General features: G+C 34.9%; 1 protein-coding gene across 1 annotated transcript; it reads left to right on the plus strand.

Moving 5' to 3' along the window:
• Window positions 1-345: 345 nt before the first annotated feature.
• LOC124356357 lies at window positions 346-20,977 on the plus strand. The gene is made up of 5 exons (XM_046807543.1): window positions 346-511; window positions 2,316-2,455; window positions 3,258-3,325; window positions 7,883-7,963; window positions 20,750-20,977. Exons 1-5 carry the CDS (start codon window positions 374-376, stop codon window positions 20,932-20,934), a joined length of 612 nt encoding a protein of 203 aa, XP_046663499.1. The 5' UTR covers window positions 346-373; the 3' UTR covers window positions 20,935-20,977.
• Window positions 20,978-21,217: the final 240 nt, after the last annotated feature.

The following is a 21,217-nucleotide window of genomic DNA, read 5'->3' on the forward strand; positions in this document are numbered from 1 at the left end:
AAGAATAGAAGCTGTTTGACCCTCAGACCAAGACCGACGTCATGGATAACCAGTGAAAAAGATATCTGTGAAAAATAGAGCCGAGAATTGGCAGCCGTGAACTATAGTGCGGCTTTTATCTTCAACATTTGATAACCTAGAATATCTAAATGTGAAAAAGACATACGATTTTCGAAAAATGCAGTTTCTTACAGGCATAACGAATCAATAACTGTTCTGCGCATTTTCCTGCAGAGCGCTGATTGTCATTGAACTTTTAATTCCTCCTAAAACTATATAACCAGGAATAGTGAGTGTCGCTTCCATACCCTACTTGCCATCAGTAGTAAAACAACATATTTTATAATAATATTGTATTTGACAATTATTAAAAATGAATTTAACACTTAGTGTAGTTGTTGCCACTTTGTCGTTATTAGTGTTCAACGAGGTTTCAGCACTGCAGTGCAATGAGGGCATTATAAATAATGTTTTGAAATTGGCATCTTGTCCAACGAATATGTTACAAAAGGTGAGTAGTTTTAGTGTATAATACAGTAATAACTTATAACTTACATAAACTACTTTTCAAATAATTATCTTTAACAAATTAATCCATATAATACCTCTACGGTATATTTTTAATTTTATAAATTTTCAGTATGCAGCCTCTAGTTTATCTATAGCAACTCTAGTTTGCAAACTGGTACTCTAGTAACTTTAAAGTTACTTCCAGTAATTTTAAATGGTTTTCAATTATGAAGTTTTCACAGCAGTAATAATATAAATCTTGTTAAATTATTTGGTAGATAAAATAAACTCATTTAGAGTTATTAATCAAAACGTTTCATTAGTACAAATATAGATTTTCAAAGTAAAGATACAACTAGAGACTATAGAAAACTTAGACAGGATGTGGTGTTCTCCCTGTGTGCTTTCATCACAGAAAATGATAAAAACTTATAATATATTTCATGAATGGCCACTACGAACAAGTAACGTATATTATTATGATGAGACATGGAGGATTACTAGTTTTCATTGTGTGTTAACTGTTGATACTGTCTATTAATTGTGTGGTGGAAACCTAGATTTTAGTAGAAATCTGTTATTGGATACAAAAAAGTATTTGATAGAATATAAACTACCAAGTTTGAAAACTATGATGCAGTATTACGTATTAGGAAACAAATTTGAACTAAGTAAATAATGGAAGAATAAAAAAAACATTGTAATCAAAAATATGACCTATGTGAATTTTAAAAATACGAACACGATACAAGGGAACTCAGAGGTCTAACTTATGTATACGTAGGAAGTTGGAAGAAGCTTTTTTGAAGTAAAATACCCAGACCAGGCTTTATTTTACGCAGCCATTCATTGAATTATTTTAAAAAGTACATTTTAGTTAGTGCATAGTAAGTAAACACGCAATTGCGTTTTGTTTAATTAGGATTTCCATAAATGGTTTGTTTTCGCAGATGTTATTGTAAACGTTAAATCATTTCCATTTAATGTATTCGTGTATTATACTTGCAGCTCTAAAAATGCAACTTAGGAAGTTGAAAGACACTTTATTTTAAGTGGAATACACACACCATCCGTTCTTTTAAAGTCAATTTTATTTAGTCCCACGTAAGTATATAAATCATGTGTATTTTTAAATTTGGAATTCCATAATTGGTTATCGTACGCAGATGTTATTGTAAACAACAAATCGTTCTCACTTACCGTGTTCTTGTATTTTACATGCAGCTTTAAATAAGTCCTTTTTAATTTAGATATTTCACTCGGTTTTTCTACTAGGAATTCTGAAATATTACTGTTCATATAGAATGTTCAATTCATAAATAATAAGCTAAGAAAAATATTTCCCTTTACGCCTTAGAAATAATAATAATGAAGATTAGGTCATGGACAACTGATAAGTAGCTAGTCAATAATGACTTACTTCATAGTTATCAGTAATAATTTTTATCAGAATTATAATGTTATAATTATTGTGAAAGACTTTTCACTATTGTATTTTTGTTTTTAAAACCACCAATAATGTACCAATTTGGAAATCTGTACCAGGCTTAATTGGTAAATCGTACCTGTAAATTGTGGTAACCCACGATTTTGAAAAACATCGCTTTTTATGAACATTTCTTATCAGTAGTAATTATTATCAAAATATTTTCAATATTCTCAAATACTTTTCAGTATTGTAGTGATTTTATTGAAGTGAATAAATTCCAAAGTAATTAAGCTTTGCGTTGTATAGTAAAATGCAGTTGCTACAAACTTCTTGTGGAATCTGCGTGAAATACCTGAGTGCTCTTGTACTGTTACAGTTGCACGCCATATCGCCTGCGACGATCGCAACGCTGGACGACAGTGGTACCCATCGTGTTTTCAAATGTGCCGAAGCTTCCTTTCAAGCCCCACAACACAATAAGGGCAACGCCAGCTTCACTGCCTACTTCAGAGATGAGTAAGTATTTTAATCATTTACAGAATATGGTGAAACAAATCATGCCGAAAAATAAATTCCACTAGTTTGTACGTGACGGACAATAATTTAATTTTCTCATTCTTTACTTTAAAAATCCTTACAGTATTTAACCAGAAAAAAGTAAATAATCGGAAAACTAAACTTTAATGTATATAATTACATTGTTTAAATTTTAGAATGGTTTTCTGCCTAGACTTTATTAATGATAGAAGGCTAAAATCAAGACAAATGTCCTTAAAGAAACCAAAAACGAAGGTGCGCGATAAAATAATTTCCTATCCTCTTACTGCAACAAAAATGTTCATTAACATTTCCTTTCTCAAAAACTTCGAAGATTTTCATCGTTCAGTATCATAGTTAGCCCATTAATTATGGGCAATTGGCTCACGTAATTTTAAGTCTTTTGACGTATTGCATATTTATGTGATTGTCACGACGTTACTTATTTACATATTCACTCTACTAATAAAGTCGTTAAATTTTTAGATTTAAAGAGATCAATATTAAACTAAAAATGTCGCACAACCTTTTACAAAGTAATCCTTTTTAAAGGAGTAGTTCTAATAATCCTGGATTAAGTAAAATCTAATAAATGTTAAATTGTATAAAAAGGAAACATTGAGCTATTTTTTATTTCTTGTATTCACTCAGGGTCAAAAAATGTTCCAACCGTTCATACTGACTGGTGTAGTTCTATAACACTCACTTTGTTTGTGAAATATTCAACCTAATAACGTAAATAAGATATCTTCCAATAATCAAGTACATATTAATGTTTTAGATCCAAAGCACCTCTGCAAACATTCTACCATCTTGAAGAGGTTGGATGTGGCCATATGCATCAAACTCGTAAGTGCACAGATTGCGAACTCGTCATTTGAATCTGGGAAGTTCCCATCACACTTGAAGCTCTCAATTGTAAAACCTATATTTAAGAAAAAAGGAAGTCCAAATGAACTTAGCAATTACCGCCCCATTTCGATCCTTTCTACATTTTCAAAAGTTCTTGAAAGGCTTGTGCTAACCAGACTTTCCAATTACCTGTCTGTCAATGGAATTTTACATGACCATCAATATGGCTTTCGTGAGGGGTTGTCTACAGTCAATGCAATTTTTAGTCTTCTAACTGAGGTATCAAACTCATTGGATAACAGGAATCACGTGTTTGGCCTATTTTTGGATCTTACGAAGGCTTTCGACGTTGTGGATCACGGGTTGTTGCTCGGAAAACTTGAAAACTTGGGTATTAGAGGGAAAGCTTTTGATTGGATTGCTTCTTATCTCCTGAACCGTAGACAGATTGTTGAAATTCCTTTTATTGATGATACAGGGTGCTTAAGAAAACAATTTTCTGAGGAGCGAGAAGTACGCACTGGAGTTCCCCAAGGCTCCGTACTTGGTCCTTTATTATTTTTACTATTCATAAATGACATCCATCGAAGCGTGAAAGGTTCCAAGTTGTTTTTGTTTGCTGATGATACCTCCTTGGTCATCTCTGGTTGCAATCGAGCCGAACTTGAAATTCAAACCTACAGTTCAGGCCAGTAATTTGCTGCAGTGGTTGGGTGAAAACTCTCTGTTTGTAATATAAATCTAAAACCAATTTTCTTGATTTTGGAATTAGAAAGTCTGCTAAAACGTTGATTGAATCTCAAAACATTATGTTAGGAGAGTCAGAAATGTGTCCTTCTTTGAATGTTAATTATCTTGGAATTGTTTTGGATGATCAGCTAAACTTTTGTAGTCACATTGATAAAGTCACGAAAAAACTAAGCAGCTGCATATTTTTGATGTATAGACTATCCTGTTTTGCTAGTGAGGAAATTCTTTTGCTTACTTACTATGGCTGTTTTTATCCTTACCTTTGCTATGGAGTCTCTATATGGGGATACGAGAGTAAAAAAAAACTCAATATGTTTTTCGTCTCCAGAAAAGAGCTATAAGGATTATTTTCAAGTTGAGTCGTTCCCAGTCTTGTAGAGGTTTCTTTCGCAGTAATAATATCCTTACGTTCCCATCCATTTATATCCTTCAGTGTCTTTCTTTTTACAAAAAGTATCCCCACCTTTTTTCAGTCAACGTTAATCCAGCCCATAATTACTCCTTAAGAAAAAGAAACAACCTAATCCTACCCTGCCATAAAACATCTTTTTTTGAAAAACGAAGTCTTTACTCCTGCATCCGCCTTTCTAACTCTTTGCCATCCTGCTTGAAAATTGTTGTGGACGATAGGGAATTTCAAAATCGTCTGAAAAAATTTCTTATTTCGAGAGAATATTACAGTGTCCGGGAATACGTTGAGGATAATAAATTGTAGATCACTCCTGTTATATTGATTTGGTCTTGTTGTGTTTGATCTGTCAGTAGTCTATACTTTAAGTTAGGATATTATAATTTTCTTGACGAATGCCTATGCATGTTATGTTTTTGGCAATAAATGAATTGATTGATTGGTTAATACCATAAAAGTTTATTTTAACCAGCCGTCACATTGGTCCATCATTACTGCAGTTTCGTCACAGTTTTAAAATTAGTAGGTGTTTTTAAAATTAATACAAGCTTTGCTTTGTGAATTTTACACATTTCAGCTTATCATAAATTAATAAAACCGAACACACAAACATACGTCGCCAAAAAAAAAGTTTGAATAAATTATAAAAAAACAAATAGGCAAATATATAGTTCTAAGACACAAATTGTGTACGTTTGAAAAAGCATGGAAAAATTGGTTTGGGGTGATCCAAATTATGCGAGATTTAAAGTAATGGCTTCTAAAGGTGTAGAAGTCTTTGAACTTTACCCATTAGATTTCTTGCAGTTCTTGCAGACTGTAGTCATCCCTGCGCCGTACTCTATGTTGGACCATGTTGTAAGGAGACTAGGAAATCAACTGATTTTTAAAGACGTTCTCTAGTTGTGTTTTGACTGCCTAATACATTTAAAACTCTTCAAAACTATCAACCAATTTATATTTATTGCCAAGAACAGAACACATAAGTTAATCTTAAAATGCGATTAGTTTTGATTATTATTAACGATGTGAGCGGCGTATGTTGTTTTAAAAAGCTATTCCATTTGTAAATTCTCAATGCTTTGTAATATTTTGGAGAGTAACATAATACATTCTATGAACACTAGTTTCGTCTTATACTTTATACTTGTAGGTAAGTATCTTATACTTATAAAGTATAATACAAGTCCTTGTAATGAACCAAAATTTTTTCTTGTGTAGAACGCTACTGTAGTGTAGTTATTTCTTCCTAATTGAAGCATTATTGTGTTGAGTGACGTAACTAATGGAAGGTATGCTAAAGACAAACCCCTCCCCCCTCCTCAAAACCCGTAATAATAAAATCTATCTATTATAAGAGCTATTTAACTCATTTGAAATACAGTACTTAGGTGTTTAAATTTGGATTAAATAATCTAATAAATTTAAATTTTTTTCAGATTTATATCACACCATCCCATATGTGTGATGAGATCTTCATCAGTTGCATCCACTCCCTCCCCCTATACCATGTCCTACTTACACCACTGTTAATGTAACTTATCATTTACTTCTATTTTTCTGAGCACATTTTTATTATTTCGTGGTTAAATCGTTTTCTTCTTTAGTTTTATGTTTCGGAACTTGTTAATCAGTCATAGATCCTGTGGTGAACAGATAAATTACTGTTATAGAATTGTAATATTGATCCTGAAGCCCTAAATATGCAGTCGTGAGCTAGCAATAACTTAGACATTGGCTAACTTGTAATAAATGTTTTTTTTAATATTATGCAAATAACTATTAATAAAGAGAAAACTATTAAATAAAATATATGTTGTGGTTAGGTTTCACAACTCTCAAACTTATAACTACAGCAGTTGGGTTTGAAACGAATTACATGCAATCATAAATGTTTAAAATGGTTGTTTCCTAAGGCAACTAATTGAAATTAAATATTTTCTTTGTCAATAGTTCAAAAGTTTCTTCAGCTAGTTGAACTGCTTGCAGGTGAGTAATGGAGGGACGTAACAATACACAGAATAAAAATAAAAATAAAATGTCTCAATTTTAGTAACTGTTCAATCAAAGTAATATAAATATACAAGTATATATGTTGTAAGAAATAAAAATTCTGATGTCAGAAACAGAGGATTCAATTTTTTTATAATTAAATAGGCTAAATTCTTCTACAATCATCTTTCACGAAAATGACCAAATTACATTTAAAGTTAAATCATAATTAAAATGAACAATAATTTAGATTATGTCTTCAACAAATTAACATTTTTTCGTTTGATAAATGTAATGAGTTATAATTTCCTGAGGTCTACGTCGATTTTAAGTAACAAGATAAATTTATCTTCCTTCGATATTAGTAATAATATTTGATGTTTAAAAATATGAATTACAGTGATTAGGTGTTATTTATATACAGTTGAGCAATGGTACCCAAAATATAAATTATTTTAATGGAAAAAAGCTTAACACAGTCTCCTTCCTGCATAGTCATGAATGACGTTATAGTCTTGAAGAATTAACAGGAACATTTTTGAAATTATTTTTAATACGTATATATAAGTGTGCAAAATGATTTTTAAATGTGGGTTGTATTGGTACATTTTAATTATTAAATCTGATACAAATCTAAAACGTGGAACTATTCTTATCTTTTGGTTAAGTAGAAAATCTAATCTTCAAACCGCATTTTAAATCGAAATTGGCCATAAAATAAAGAGTGTTCCGTGACAGAAATTATAGACAAATATTCCGTTAGCGGAAAATTATCGAGCTTTTCAAAACTGACTTTAAAGTAACATACATACGAGTATACATACAATCAATACAACTATGTACGTGGTGTTTAAAACTTAGCACTACAAACTTTAGGATATTTTCCAATGAACCAAGAAGAGCTAAAAACTAAATGCAACTAAATGTTAATATATTTTTGTTTTTTTGGTATATGTCTTGTTTCTTTAGTCAATATTGCTTTGTCTGTATGGGTTTTTTTACTGAACAAAGCAAATTATAAAAACTAATCAACAACTTTAACCAAACTCTAGTAATATCTTAAAAAAATCTTGTGTAAACTTCAACCTATACTAACGACATTTTTTGCTTTCAGAGTTTGGTGACAGCTAATCTGATGAGGATTTATAATCATTCATTACATATCAACATTATACGAAACGGAATATAGAATCGTGTAAAGTGCAATCTATTCTAATGCTGTTTATTGCTTTCAGATGGTTGTGGCAAACAATCAGATGTGTATTTATAACCTTGTATTAAATGTCTACAATATACGAAATACAATATAGAATGCGAATTTATAAACATAGATAAATTATAAACATTACTAGAAACCATTTCTGAAACGTATACTTTTCTTCTAATGAGTTTGTCGATTTCAGATGACGGTGAACACTTCAATGGGTATTTTTTGCTCGTAGATAAAATAGCGTGCTTCTACCGCTGTCCGATCGCCCCTACAGGTAAGATTGTATATTTAACTAGATGTTACGCACTTAAGATGTAACATTATGGTGTCCTATAATATTTTCACACGTAATTAGGCATACATCGAGTAAGTATTAGTAGTATACTTTGGCCGTTCCTGGGACAACGCACCCGAGACCGGATCTGGGACAAACCGTGTGAGACCGAATCTGGGACAGAAAATTGTTAGAGAGCGACTAAGAGTGTGAGTACGGGTGGTCAGAACCGCGCCCGCGCGAATCACCACGCATGTCATCGCTGTCCCGTCACCGACACCACGCGTTGTTACTGTAAGTATGCAAGCAATCGGCACGCGCCTCGTCAGCACCGCGCCGCGCGACTGCTGAACCGTCACCGCCAAGCAATTGGCACGCGCCTCGTCATCACCGCGCCGCGCGACTGCTGAAACCGTCACCACCACCGCGCCGTGTGAGACACCGCGTGTTGTTTTCTATAAGTATACAAACAATCGTACGCGCCTCGTCACTGTCCAGTCACCGCCGCGCCGCGCGACTGCTGAACCGTCACCACCACCGCGCCGTGTGAGACACCGCGTGTTGTTTTTTCGATAAGTATACAAACAATCGGTACGCGCCTCGTCACTGTCCAGTCCACCGCCGCGCCGCGCGAGACACCGCACCTTATAAATTACTAGTTTGGTATAATGTAAGTGTATTGTGGATAGTATCAGGAATTAATGAAGCAGAAAAGTCGGAAAAGAAATCCTGCTTCGAGCATTAGAGTTCATAAACCTGTGGTTAAGCGATTCCCTAAGAGAAAAATTGTAACTTTTGGGTATTGATGATTTGTGGGCTGCAGACCTTGTTGTAATGATTAGGTTTTCAAAGGAAAATGATGGATTCAGATACATACTTAATGTAATTGATACGTTTTCAAAATATGCGTGGTCAGAACCATTAAAAACTAAAAGCTCACAAGAGGTTACTAAATCGTTTGGTAAAATATTAAGAAGAGTGAAATTGGTTGGTCACAAACCCCCGAACCTTCTTCACACGGATAAAGGACGAGAATTTGTTAATAAGAATTTAGAGAGTTTTTACACAAAAATCAAATAAAGTTATACCATACTGAAAATGAGGAAAAAAGTGCCATGATAGAGCGTTTCCATAGAACTCTCAATGAAAAAATGAAAGTGCACTTTGAAATTCAAAACTCTTTAGATGGGTGTCACATTTACAGAAGCTTCTACGTCAATATAACAGTAAATTTCATAGCACTATAAAGATGAGCCCATCAGAAGTGAATTCAAGCAATGAACAAACTTTAAGAAACATGTACGCAAACACTGGACGATGTCTAGTATTCAGACCCAAACTTTCGGTTGGAGACCGTGTAAGAATTACTATAAAGAAAGATGTATTTGGAAATAAATACCGCAGAAATTGGACAAGAGAAAATTTTTCGGATTGTGGCTGTCAACAAAACTTGCCCTGTTACTTACAAAATCGTAGACCAGTCTGGTGAGGAAATAATAGGATCGTTTTATGAAAAAGAGTTACAAAAAACTATGTTCTAGTTCAGAGTCAAATGTATTAATAATACTCTCATCCTTCCTTCCACTCATCCCACACACCCACCCTCTTCCTACTCCTCTTCCCTATTCTCATCCATCCATACCTCATCCTTTTCCATCGTCAATCGCCCATACAGTAAGAGAGTAGCCAGCTCTACAATAATGGCGTTTTCTCCTGCTAGCAAGCAAACAGCATTTCTCAATGCTACGGACGGTCTTCGAAGATCATCAGTCAAGAAATGTCCGAATTGTGGAGAAGAGGTTACTGCATCTAACCTATCCCGCCACCAAAAAACAAAGAAGTGCATCCATACCTCATCCTTTTCCATCGTCAATCGCCCATACAGTAAGAGAGTAGCCAGCTCTATAATAAAGGCGTTTTCTCCTGCTAGCAAGCAAACAGCATTTCTCAATGCTACGGACGGTCTTCGAAGATCATCAGTCAAGAAATGTCCGAATTGTGGAGCTGAGGTTACTGCATCTAACCTATCCCGCCACCAAAAAACAAAGAAGTGTATGTCAGCGTCAAATCCACCAGCTTATGCTTCTTCCAACGGATTCAATGAAAAACCTCCTTCGATGAAACAAGTATGTTCAAGGTGTGGTGCTGAAGTCAGGAAATCCTCCATGTCCCGCCATATTTAAAACAAAGAAATGCATGTCCACGTTAGACAGACAAACAAACTCCGGATTTTGATATGTCTATGTTGGAAAACTACGCTGATGCTGTGAGTGACAATCAATTCCAAAACGTGATTGCTGATTTTGATATGTCTATGTTGCCAGAGTCCTATTCAAATTTCAGACCTGAAGAACAAGACGCGATTGCTGATTTTGATTTGTCTATGTTAGACACTCCAGATTTCTATTCCAAAATTAGAGCTATAATTGGTCCATCTACAGCTGACGCTCCAAAGTTTGAACCACCAGTAAAAAGGATACACCCCGATTCATCGAAAATTATATCAATACTTGGTCCACCACCATTTGAAGTTCCGGATAAGTCAGACTATTCACTGCATATACCATACAGTCCTGTATACCATTCACCACTACATATCCCAGAGGAGTCCAACATACAACGTGCTTAGTCCGACCGATGTATGTGCTCAAATAAAACCCCAGAAGAAACCATGTCCAAAATGCAGTAAGGAAATAACGGTTTTTCCAACATGGCTCGGCACCAAAAATCTCAGAAATGTGCCAACTACCCAGCATGGTATGACATATAACGAACGTCTGAAAAAGATGGAAATCAAACCAGCTCCTAAAAGTAAAATGTGTTGGATTTGTGAAACACCGATAGAGTCATCCAACTGGAACCGTCACAAACAATCGAAACGCCATATCCGTTTGTCAGCACTTCATGAAGGTCCACGATACAGAAGTGAAATATTACCCATTACGAGGACACCAAAGGCCGGCACCCCACTCCAGACATCACATGCTGGTAAAGAAATACCCTAAACGACCAAGGGAAGTCAAAACAAGTACGAAGGTCAATACAAACACGATATAGCTCTTGAAGCGAATGATCCGAAAACCGACTAGACCACAAAAGATTCCTACAGGTGTGAAAAAGATTATTAGTGAGACACCGACTAGTACAATTAATAGTTGAGAATTCGATTAGCCCTACCATGGAAGAGAGACAGCTTCTGTCTGAAACAGAATCACCTTCAACACTTCATCTGGTTCCGGTACGGTACTCCAGAGGAGTCACAGACAATACTACTACGAAATATCAGAAGTCCAGTCGGCATTCACGGGAAGATTTGAAAACGTATGTGATTATGACAAACGTGGGAATCAAAGATCCAAAACATGTTCTTAGAAAGATATGCAAAAACTCGTTGTTGAACAAACTTCAGAGCTTCAAAAAATAAAAAAACTCGTCAGTAAAACGATGGAACTGTTATCAAAGAAAAAATTCTTAAGGTCAAGTTTTCATATATAAAGCAAAACTTAAGATGTTGGTTGAGATGGACTAAGACAACGATGTGGAGGTGACTCAAGTCATGAACTTTAAAACAAAAAATGAAATTCTTTACTCGACAACGTCTCTGTCTGACTATTATAACTCAGATACAAAACTTAAGATGTTGGTTGAGATGGAGGATTGAGACAAACGGTTCTCAATGGTCACTAAAAAAGTGAGAAAGACTTGGAGATCAGAGTCAACCGATACGTTCCTTTTCACGGATCCAGCTATGTGGTTCTACCAAAACGGATTCAATCCAAAAAGGCTGTTATTAATGTAAAAAACGAAGATCAGAAATGTTTTATGTGGTCTATTCTGGCAGCTTTACATCCAGTTAAGGTTCATCCAGAAAGAATCAGCAATTACGAACCTTTCAAACGAGAGCTGCTTCATGCACTAGCAACTTGCGAATGCCCCATGAAACTTGATGATATAGCAAAGTTTGAAAGACGTAGTGGAATTTCTGTTAATGTCTATGCTTATGATGACAAGTTTCGATATATTCCCGCTGAGAATAACTGATAACGAGATGGAAAAACATGTTAATCTACTGTTTATCAGAGAAAAAACAAACACTCACTACTGCTGGATCAAAGATATGTCCCGTTTGGTTAGTTCACAGATCTCACGAAATGGACATAAGATGTGTATATGCAATAGGTGTTTGCAACACTTTACGAGAGAGGATTTACTCATCAAGCATAGAGAAGACTGTAGACACACACGATGCTGTGAAAATTGGAAACTACCAGAGCCAGGAACTGTAATTAGATTTAAAGATTTCAATTGCTCAATGAGAGTGCCCTTTGTGTATTACGCAGACTTTGAATGCTGTCTAGCACCTATTTCAACATGTCAACCGTGTAAAGTGGATTTGTAATGGTAATCACCAGTCGTTCACTATTAAATATCAGAAACATAATGCCATTTCCTTCTGTATGTATGGGGTGTCAGAAGACGGCTTTTCCAAACCACCGATTTAAATACTTTGGAGACGATGCTGCACATGTATTTGTAAAATCATTGATTGAGGAGTCGATAAGGATTAATGAACTTTACAAGAGTGAAGCAATAGTCCCCATGCAGTTGATGACAAAAGAGCAACAGGAAATGTTTGAATCTACTACTACGTGTCATAATCTGTGGAAATTTTTCTTGGTGATGATCGTGTTAGAGACCATAACCATTTGACGGGTTTTGTTTAGAGGAGCAGCTCACAACAAGTGTAACATCAATTTCAAAAAAACCTAGGTTCATTCCTGTTTTCATTCAATAATTTAGCAGGTTACGATACTCACCTTTTCATTAAAGAGTTTGGTAAGTTCCAAAATCGCATATCATTGATACCCAACAACGAGGAGCGGTACATTTCCTTTACGGTCAGTGTGGAAGGTGGAATTGAACTACGATTCATCGATTCATTCAAGTTCATGTCACAAAGTCTCGATAGGTTGGCAAAGAATCTGACTAGATCTCAATTCAAACACATCTCAACATATTACAATGGTAAGAACCTCACTTTATTGCTACGAAAAGGAGTGTACCCTTACGACTACATGGACAGTATAGAAAAATATAGTGAAACATCACTACCTAGTCAAGAAGAATTTTACAATAGACTGAATAAACAACACATAACAAATGAAGATTACAAACATGCGTGCGATGTATGGACCCGCCTTTAACATTCAGAACATGAAAGAATATACAATGCTATATAACGAAACCGATGTCTTGCTGCTTGCAGATGTAATTGGAAAACTTCAGGGATGTATGTCTCAATACATACAAATTAGATCCTGCATGGTATTTCACAGCACCTGGGTTGGCTTGGAACGCAATGCTGAAAATTACAAAAGTCGAACTGTCTCTATTGACTGACATCGATATGGTACTCATGGTTGAAAAGGGTATTCGTGGTGGTATTTCACAGTGTTCTCATCGATATGCAAAGGCAAACATCCCTACATGAAAGACTACGACAGATCGAAACCAAACAATTACCTCATGTACTTGGATTCAAACAACCTGTATGGGTGGGCAATGTCTGTAAAACTACCATATGCAAACTTTCAGTGGAGCAGTACAGACATCGATGTAATGAAAGTTTAGTGACGATTCACCCACAGGCTACATATTAGAAGTAGATTTGGAATATCCTGAAGAACTACACGACGTACACTCTGATCTACCCCTCGCTCCAGAACGTAGAGTCCACCAGGATCGAAAAATGGCAAAGCTTCTGACAACTCTTTACAGCAAAGAAAAGTATGTCGTACACTACAAAAATTTAAAGCTTTATTTGAGTCTGGGTATGAAAACTAAAACATGTTCATAGAGTTCTTAGTTTCAGTCAAAGCAATTGGTTTGCCAGCCGTACATTAATCTGAATACCATGGAGCGTACAAAGGCGAAAAATGATTTTGAGAAAGACTTTTTCAAACTTATGAACAACTCAGTTTTTGGAAAAACTATGGAAAATATGAGAAATCGTGTGGACATTCGTTTGGGTACTAAGTCCAAATTAGTGGAAAGATGGGTTAGCAAACCGAACTTTAAGAGTCGAACCATCTTTACAGAAAACCTAGTTGCTGTACATTTTAGTAAGAAAAAACTTTTGTTAAATAAACCTATTTACGGTAGGTATGAGTATTCTAGACATATCAAAGACACTGATGTATGATTTCCACTACAATGTAAATGAAAGAGAAGTATGGGTCTAATATAAAAATGGTGTACACCGATAACCGATTCCCTGATATATGACATCAAAACTAAAAACTTCTACGAAGACATGAAACATATAATTGGATTATTTGATACAAGTGACTACCCCAACCCCAACCAATATGGGCTTCCCCCACGTAAACAAAAAAGTTCTGGGTAAAATGAAAGATGAACTTAAATGGTCGAATCATGCGAGAGTTTGTAGGACTACGATCCAAGATGTATGCGAGCAATATAGAAGACAACCATTTCATAAAGAGGTCTAAGGGCGTGAAAAAAGCTGTAGTTGAAAATGAAATTACCTTTAGCAACTATAAAGACTGTTTGTTTAGTAACATCGAGCACTACAAAACGATGAATACAATTCGGAGTCAAGCACACAATCTCTACAGCGTAGAACACCATAAAGTGGTACTTTCATCAAAGGACGAACAAGCGTTTCGTACTCGAAGACAATATCCGAACCCTAGCATGGGGTCATTATAGAATATGCGAAAACTGTTAAATTGTAAATGTATGTAAGAGAACATACTATGGAAATTCAAGTGTATTGCAAAGATAAAAATTCGAAGACCAATTTTTACCTAGACCGTTACGGTGTCTTATTGTAGGACCGTCTGGGAGTGGTAAAACGAACTTGTTATTGAATTTCATTTACAACAAAGAATGGAGTTCCGTTCAAGAATCTATACGTGTTTAGTTCGTTCAATAGAACAACCTGCATATGTAGATCTGCGTGAACAATACAGTAGATTAGAAAAAAACCTTAGAAGACAAATAGCGTTTTTCTATTCGTCCTGTCAAGATCTCATTTTCTATCGATGACTGCAAACCAAACTCACTTGTGGTATTTGATGACTGCCTCCTAGAAGAGCAAACTAAAATCAAAGACTATTTTCATTAGAGGACGTCATAAAGGGATTTCTTGTGTCTACCTGAGTCAGAGCTATGGTCGAGTTGATATGCAGGTCATACGAAACAATGTTAATCTGTTGTGTCTGTTTACAATGAACAAGTACTATATAAAGAGAGTGTTCCAGGACTTTGTAGGTTTCTGACATGACTTTCAACCAATTTGAGGCTCTCTGTTTTTGAAGTGCTGGAAAACACCTCATGGGTTCATATCTATTAATACAACAGCTAAACCACAAAAAAAGGAAATACATGTGCAATTTAAAAAGGAAACTATGTGTTGAATAATACTTCGTTGTAAAACGTACCAGTATAAACGTAATTTGACGTTCATAAACGTAATTTAACGTTCATAAACGTAATTTGACGTTTAAGTATAAACGTAATTTAACGTTCATAAACGTAATTTGACGTTTAAGTATAAACGTAATTTAACGTTCATAAACGTAATTTGACGTTTAAGTATAAACGTAATTTAACGTTCATAAACGTTATTTAACGTTCATAAACGTAATTTGACGTTTAAGTATAAACGTAATTTAACGTTCATAAACGTAATTTGACGTTTAAAAGTATAAACGTAATTTAACGTTCATAAACGTAATTTGACGTTTAAGTATAAACGTAATTTAACGTTCATAAACGTAATTTGACGTTTAAGTATAAACGTAATTTGACGTTCATAAACGTAATTTGACGTTCTAGTGTAAACGTGACTTGAAAGATTTGAAGAATAACGCTGTATCCTATTACTATAAGTATACAACATGGCGAATAAACTAGATGCAAAAGAAGCAAGGCGACTTGAAAAAATTCAGACTGTCTTGGCTTGCAAAGTTCAAACGTGCTGAACAGGATGAATTAAAAAACTTCAAAAGAGGGGTGTTCGGGTCATCGTTCAGCTTCGATATTACAAGTGTTTACAGAAATGTGTAACAATCCCTAGATTTGTTATAATCGCACTTCAAACAAACAGAACAAACACCCAGGCAAAAGAATCCTAGTAGATTTGACAGCTGCAACATCAAAAATGTGTCTGTGAAAATTAATGGAGAAAGGTACCCTCAGGAATTGCAGAATTTTGATATTACTAATGGTATATACAGGATCATGTACGATCAGTACCTAGGGTTCCGAAAAATAAACTTCGGAGACAATAACGTGTTAGTAAACCTGAAAGAATTTATTGATAACTCACCTTTGGTTGTAGTTGACACACAATCTACATCAACCAACAACAGACAGATCTCGAAGTGACATTCAGATTGAATTAGATTTTGTAAAAGCTATTGCATCTCCACAGGGGAGCAGCGGCACCACAGCATATGTTGTCGTTGTATCTGAGGCCACATTTCTCATATGACATTACTCGAAACATAATCAAATTCCTGTAAAACAACAAATAAAAAAAACAACAAAAAAACAAAAAAAAGTAAAATTAAAAAATGATTTATTTTTTCATTAGTAGGGGGCAATCATTGTTTTCATGTCAGTGTTTTGTATATAAGAAAGCGTATAGAATGGAAAGTCAGTATAATTATACAGTTCGGCTATCCGAAGCCCAAAAACGTAAGCTTCGTATAGCGGGTACAAAAGACGGAAACCTACAGTAATATCAGATTATCTAATGAACAGCTGTCTCACGGAAGTGATCGTATACTTCTTTCTGGAGAGCAACACAAAGCCGTTTCTAGAGCTGTTAAGAACAAAAAAGGTTTTAACAATTGCTTCTAAGTTACAACCAACTCGTATCTAATAAACAAGGAGGGTTTTTTTGAAGGAAATTATGGAAATGGTGGATTCGTCAGTTCCTGGAGGTAAACGCTTCATCTCTCCATTAATAAGAAGAAAGTTGGCTCCTTTACTGAGAGAAAAATTTATACCTTGGTTAAAGAGTTTAGTCGATGAGGAGTTGGACACCATTATTGAAAAAAGACCCTAACGGGTAGAGGGTTGAAACGTCGTATTGGTCGGAAGCTTGATGCATTGTTGTCTGTGAATAAAAAAAAGAGATCTTCCCGCTGTCTCTTGGTGAAATAGAAAAATTAGCAGGTATATTAAACATTAATGAGTTTAGAGGTGTTTTCATGCGACAGTTACTTCCAGACAAACCTACAAATATTGAACGTGTATTGTAAATCTTGGTGACCTTTCATCTGGTGGTACTCACTGGACGTGTTATGTGAAACGTGGTGAAAAGAAATTCTATTTTGATTCATATGGCGATGTCAATCCTCCAATAGAAGTAGTCAGGTATTTGGGGCCAAAAGGGTTGGTTTATAACTCAGAGCGTATTCAGGGGTTTGATGATCCTCCTATCTGTGGACATTTGTGCCTGGAGGTTCTACGACGAGATTCAGCTGGTGAGGACTGGGAACATATTCTTCGTAATATAAGGAACAATAAAAAATGCATGGAAACCGTGGTTTTATTTTCAACAGATTTGGAGACGAAATTGAAATTGGATCAATACCAACTCAACCCAATTCAGAACCCTTCCTCCTGACGAGATAATTGAGCTTGCAAGTGATGTATCAAAAGTCTCACAAGGTTTATCCGAAGTCAAGAAATTATTGGAATCGCATTTGGTAAAAATCGGAAAAAATAATAAATGCGATCGAGATTGTCCCCACTAGTACCGTAAATGGTGAAAAGATATGGGGCAGCTTCCTACTGAAAAACCACCCAGAGAATTGGTCAAGTGAGCAAAAGCAGTGGAGCCATATGATGTGGTTGTCAAAGTTCAATTGAGTGAATTAGAAGGCCAAGATATACATCATGCAGAAAAAATTCAACAACGAAATAAAAAATATATGGAAAGAGGTTTTGAAGACTTCCATGATGGTAGTAACTTCATCTAAAACTTGTATAGAATTATAAGTATATAAAAAACTGCAACCATGCCATTACTCAAACTAACTGGAACTGAGTCTGTACTGACTCTCCATTTAGAACACCCCATCCACTTGGATCCAAACGCGGAGATATTAATGGCTCTTGTTGGATTTTTTACTCTGAGAACAACATATACAACTTGTTGCATAACATGCAAAAGTCTATTTTTGGGACTTGGAAATACATTTCATTCCGAAACCACTGATACTTCAATGTGGTTACTGGACCATTGGAAAAACTTGAAAAACTTGAAAAGAGTTTCAGAGATTACATACAGTCGTTGAATCTTAGTATAAATTCTGACGATTTCAAGATCTTCAAAGATGGAGGCAAATATCAATTAATTCTCCAATTAAAATTCTACTTGGATAAAACCGTTAGTGATCTCTTAGGTTTTGAAAAATCTGATGCAACAAACTTACAAAAAGAATCAACTTACTTCAACTCAAATGAAAATGTAATTGCATCGAATCCACCGAATCTCAGAGCCGTTGATGTCATCGAGATACACTGCAATATTGTCCAACAACAGTCCTTGTCAATCATGATGTTCACTCTCACAAACATTTGGAGACAGCAATCCTCTACTCCTTTTCCCCTAATGTACCACACGGCTACAAAATATCTCAATCACCTCAAGAAAAACACTACATACCTCTTCGGAGCGGTTTTACGAAAGATTCAACAGATCACAATCACACTTGTAGATCAAAACCAACCAACTGCTCCAGAACAACCATGTAATCAACATCGTCTATTTAGATCTGATCAGTAAATCACTAACACATACATACTCACAATTGTGGTAAATAAACACACGCGTGTGGTGTCGGTGGCGGGACAGCGAATGACATGCGTGGTGATTTCGCGCGGCGCGGTTCTGACCACCCGTACTCACACTCTTAGTCGCTCTCTAACAATTTTCTGTCCCAGATTCGGTCTCACACGGTTTGTCCCAGATCCGGTCTCGGGTGCGTTGTCCCCAGGAACGGCCAAAGTATACTACTAGTATTATTTCAGTTCAGAGGTTCAGGAACTGATTCGTATATCAGGTTGCGTCCGTAAAGTAGCATTTCTGGTTCGAATGAATTATACTACCGAAGCCACAGCTGAGTTTGCCTCGTTGCACGGATTAAGAAAATATATGTACATATGTAGGACTGAAAACCAGCCTTGGTCAAAAATTGTTTACTGCCAGTTTGAATTACATTCTAGTGTAATTTATTTATGGTATCAACGTAGAGTTTGCATTATTGTTATTGCAGATCAAGACAATATATAAATATGTAGGTCTCAGAAATTTAATTCGGTCAAAAAGTGTCTACTTCCGCCTTTCGGTTTAAGATCCTTCCAGTGCTATAGTACAGTTTTACTTATTTCTACCAATGAAGAAAATATACATATATACTTAGAACTGAGAAGACTACTATGGTCAAAAATGTCTACACAATATAAGGGTAAAGAACATAATAAGTTCAAACAACATTTCAAATTAGAGATGTAGCCTTGAAAAGTGTTTGATAAATATGTATATAATAATAAACCTTATAACACTTAAACTTTTTATTTTCGTACAATGTACATTTCGAATTCTGGGAATTTATCTTCAGAATTCCCAGAATTCTAAATGTACATTGTGGCTAGTTGAGGTGTGTTAGTGTTCATTCCCTCCATTTTTAAGCCTCTGTAAAATTTCAATATCACTCTATCAAGGAAGTCAACCAGTTTTGATTACCTTATGTGCAGACAGTGTAAGCTTAAGTTTGAATAGTATTTCAAAAATAAAACTGTAAACAATTTTCCAATTCATTAGATGTTTGTGATTCATTAATGGCGCAATCAGAAATACAATTTATAAGGTAACTTTTTCTCTGTCATCTGTATTGCATTCAAGCAGTGTGTACTTCATATTTTATAAAATACAAAATTAAAATAAAAGTTTCAGCCTCTTTCGATGAACTTCAGCTGAAGTAAGAAAACTATCAACCTATCTGCCCGTTAAATTTGTATTGTACAACATAAATATTATGATTATTTTTCCAAATTCTACAAGTGCCAGGAAAATTGCCCAATCTTTCAAGAGATTCAGGAAGACCTATAAACTTTTGTTGGACTTCAACGACTTTAAATAAGGAAACATTGCCTGAATGTAGTCCAGCCGTTCTCAAAAGTGCTTAGCAATACATTTAGTGATTAATTTTTATTTATAAACTGTAAACAATAGCGGTGTAACAACTGTTTTCTTCAAAGTTTTAACCATAATAATTGCAGATGGTTTAATTACTTATTAGTTTTAAGCATGTTCATACGTCGCGTCATTTGGCCGTGTATGTTATATGTTGTGGTTACAGATGACCAAAATAATAATTCTGAAATAGTTTAGATTAATAAATGTTGCATTAGTATCTGCTAATAATAGATAATAATTTCTTAAATCTAACAATAAAAATTACATTTTGGTATAATATGAACGTTTTATTTTGTTAATTATCGTTGTTTAGATCTTAGTGTTTCGTATTCGATAACGTGTGTTAGTTTTTGTGCTATAGGTTTTCATGTCCAGTAAATCAAAATATGCAACTGACCCATAATATATTAAACAAAAATTTATATTGTAATAAAAGTTACTTAAATCACTACCTAAATTTTAACGGTAAAAATTTTGAATTTAATTAGAATTATAAAAGTTACACATTGTCAGTAATACTAACACTACCTGCGTTTTGTTAACTGAAGGTATTGGTTCTGCCGGTGCTGCAATACCCATGAATAACCAATACGACTTGGGAGTTAAGGCTCAACTCTTGACCTGCAAGTTGGCTTTAGCAGCTGCGGGGTTCCTCGACGCTCTTATCGATGTGGATACGTGTGCTGCCCCAACCGTCCCAAGACTTAATGTTCTTGGTATAGGCCTATAACCTAGGAATGTGTATCAATAAATACAATTTTCTACTTCTCTTATACATATCTCTAACTACCTTCTTGATTTTGTCATGAACATTTTGACAACTTTTGTCTCTGCTATTCAACTAATAATGTGAGTTTTGTGAAATAGATGATAGTGCAGTGAAAAACATATGAATAAATATTACACGAAACGACAAACTTGGTCCGAACAACGGCAATCGAGAAAAAATTTGATGTCAGACATAAGTTAGTTACAATTATATCTTGTAATATATTAAAAATTTGATTTTAGTA

This window comes from Homalodisca vitripennis, chromosome 2 (genome assembly GCF_021130785.1).
Source record: "Homalodisca vitripennis isolate AUS2020 chromosome 2, UT_GWSS_2.1, whole genome shotgun sequence".
NCBI classification, from domain to species: Eukaryota; Metazoa; Arthropoda; class Insecta; order Hemiptera; family Cicadellidae; genus Homalodisca; species Homalodisca vitripennis.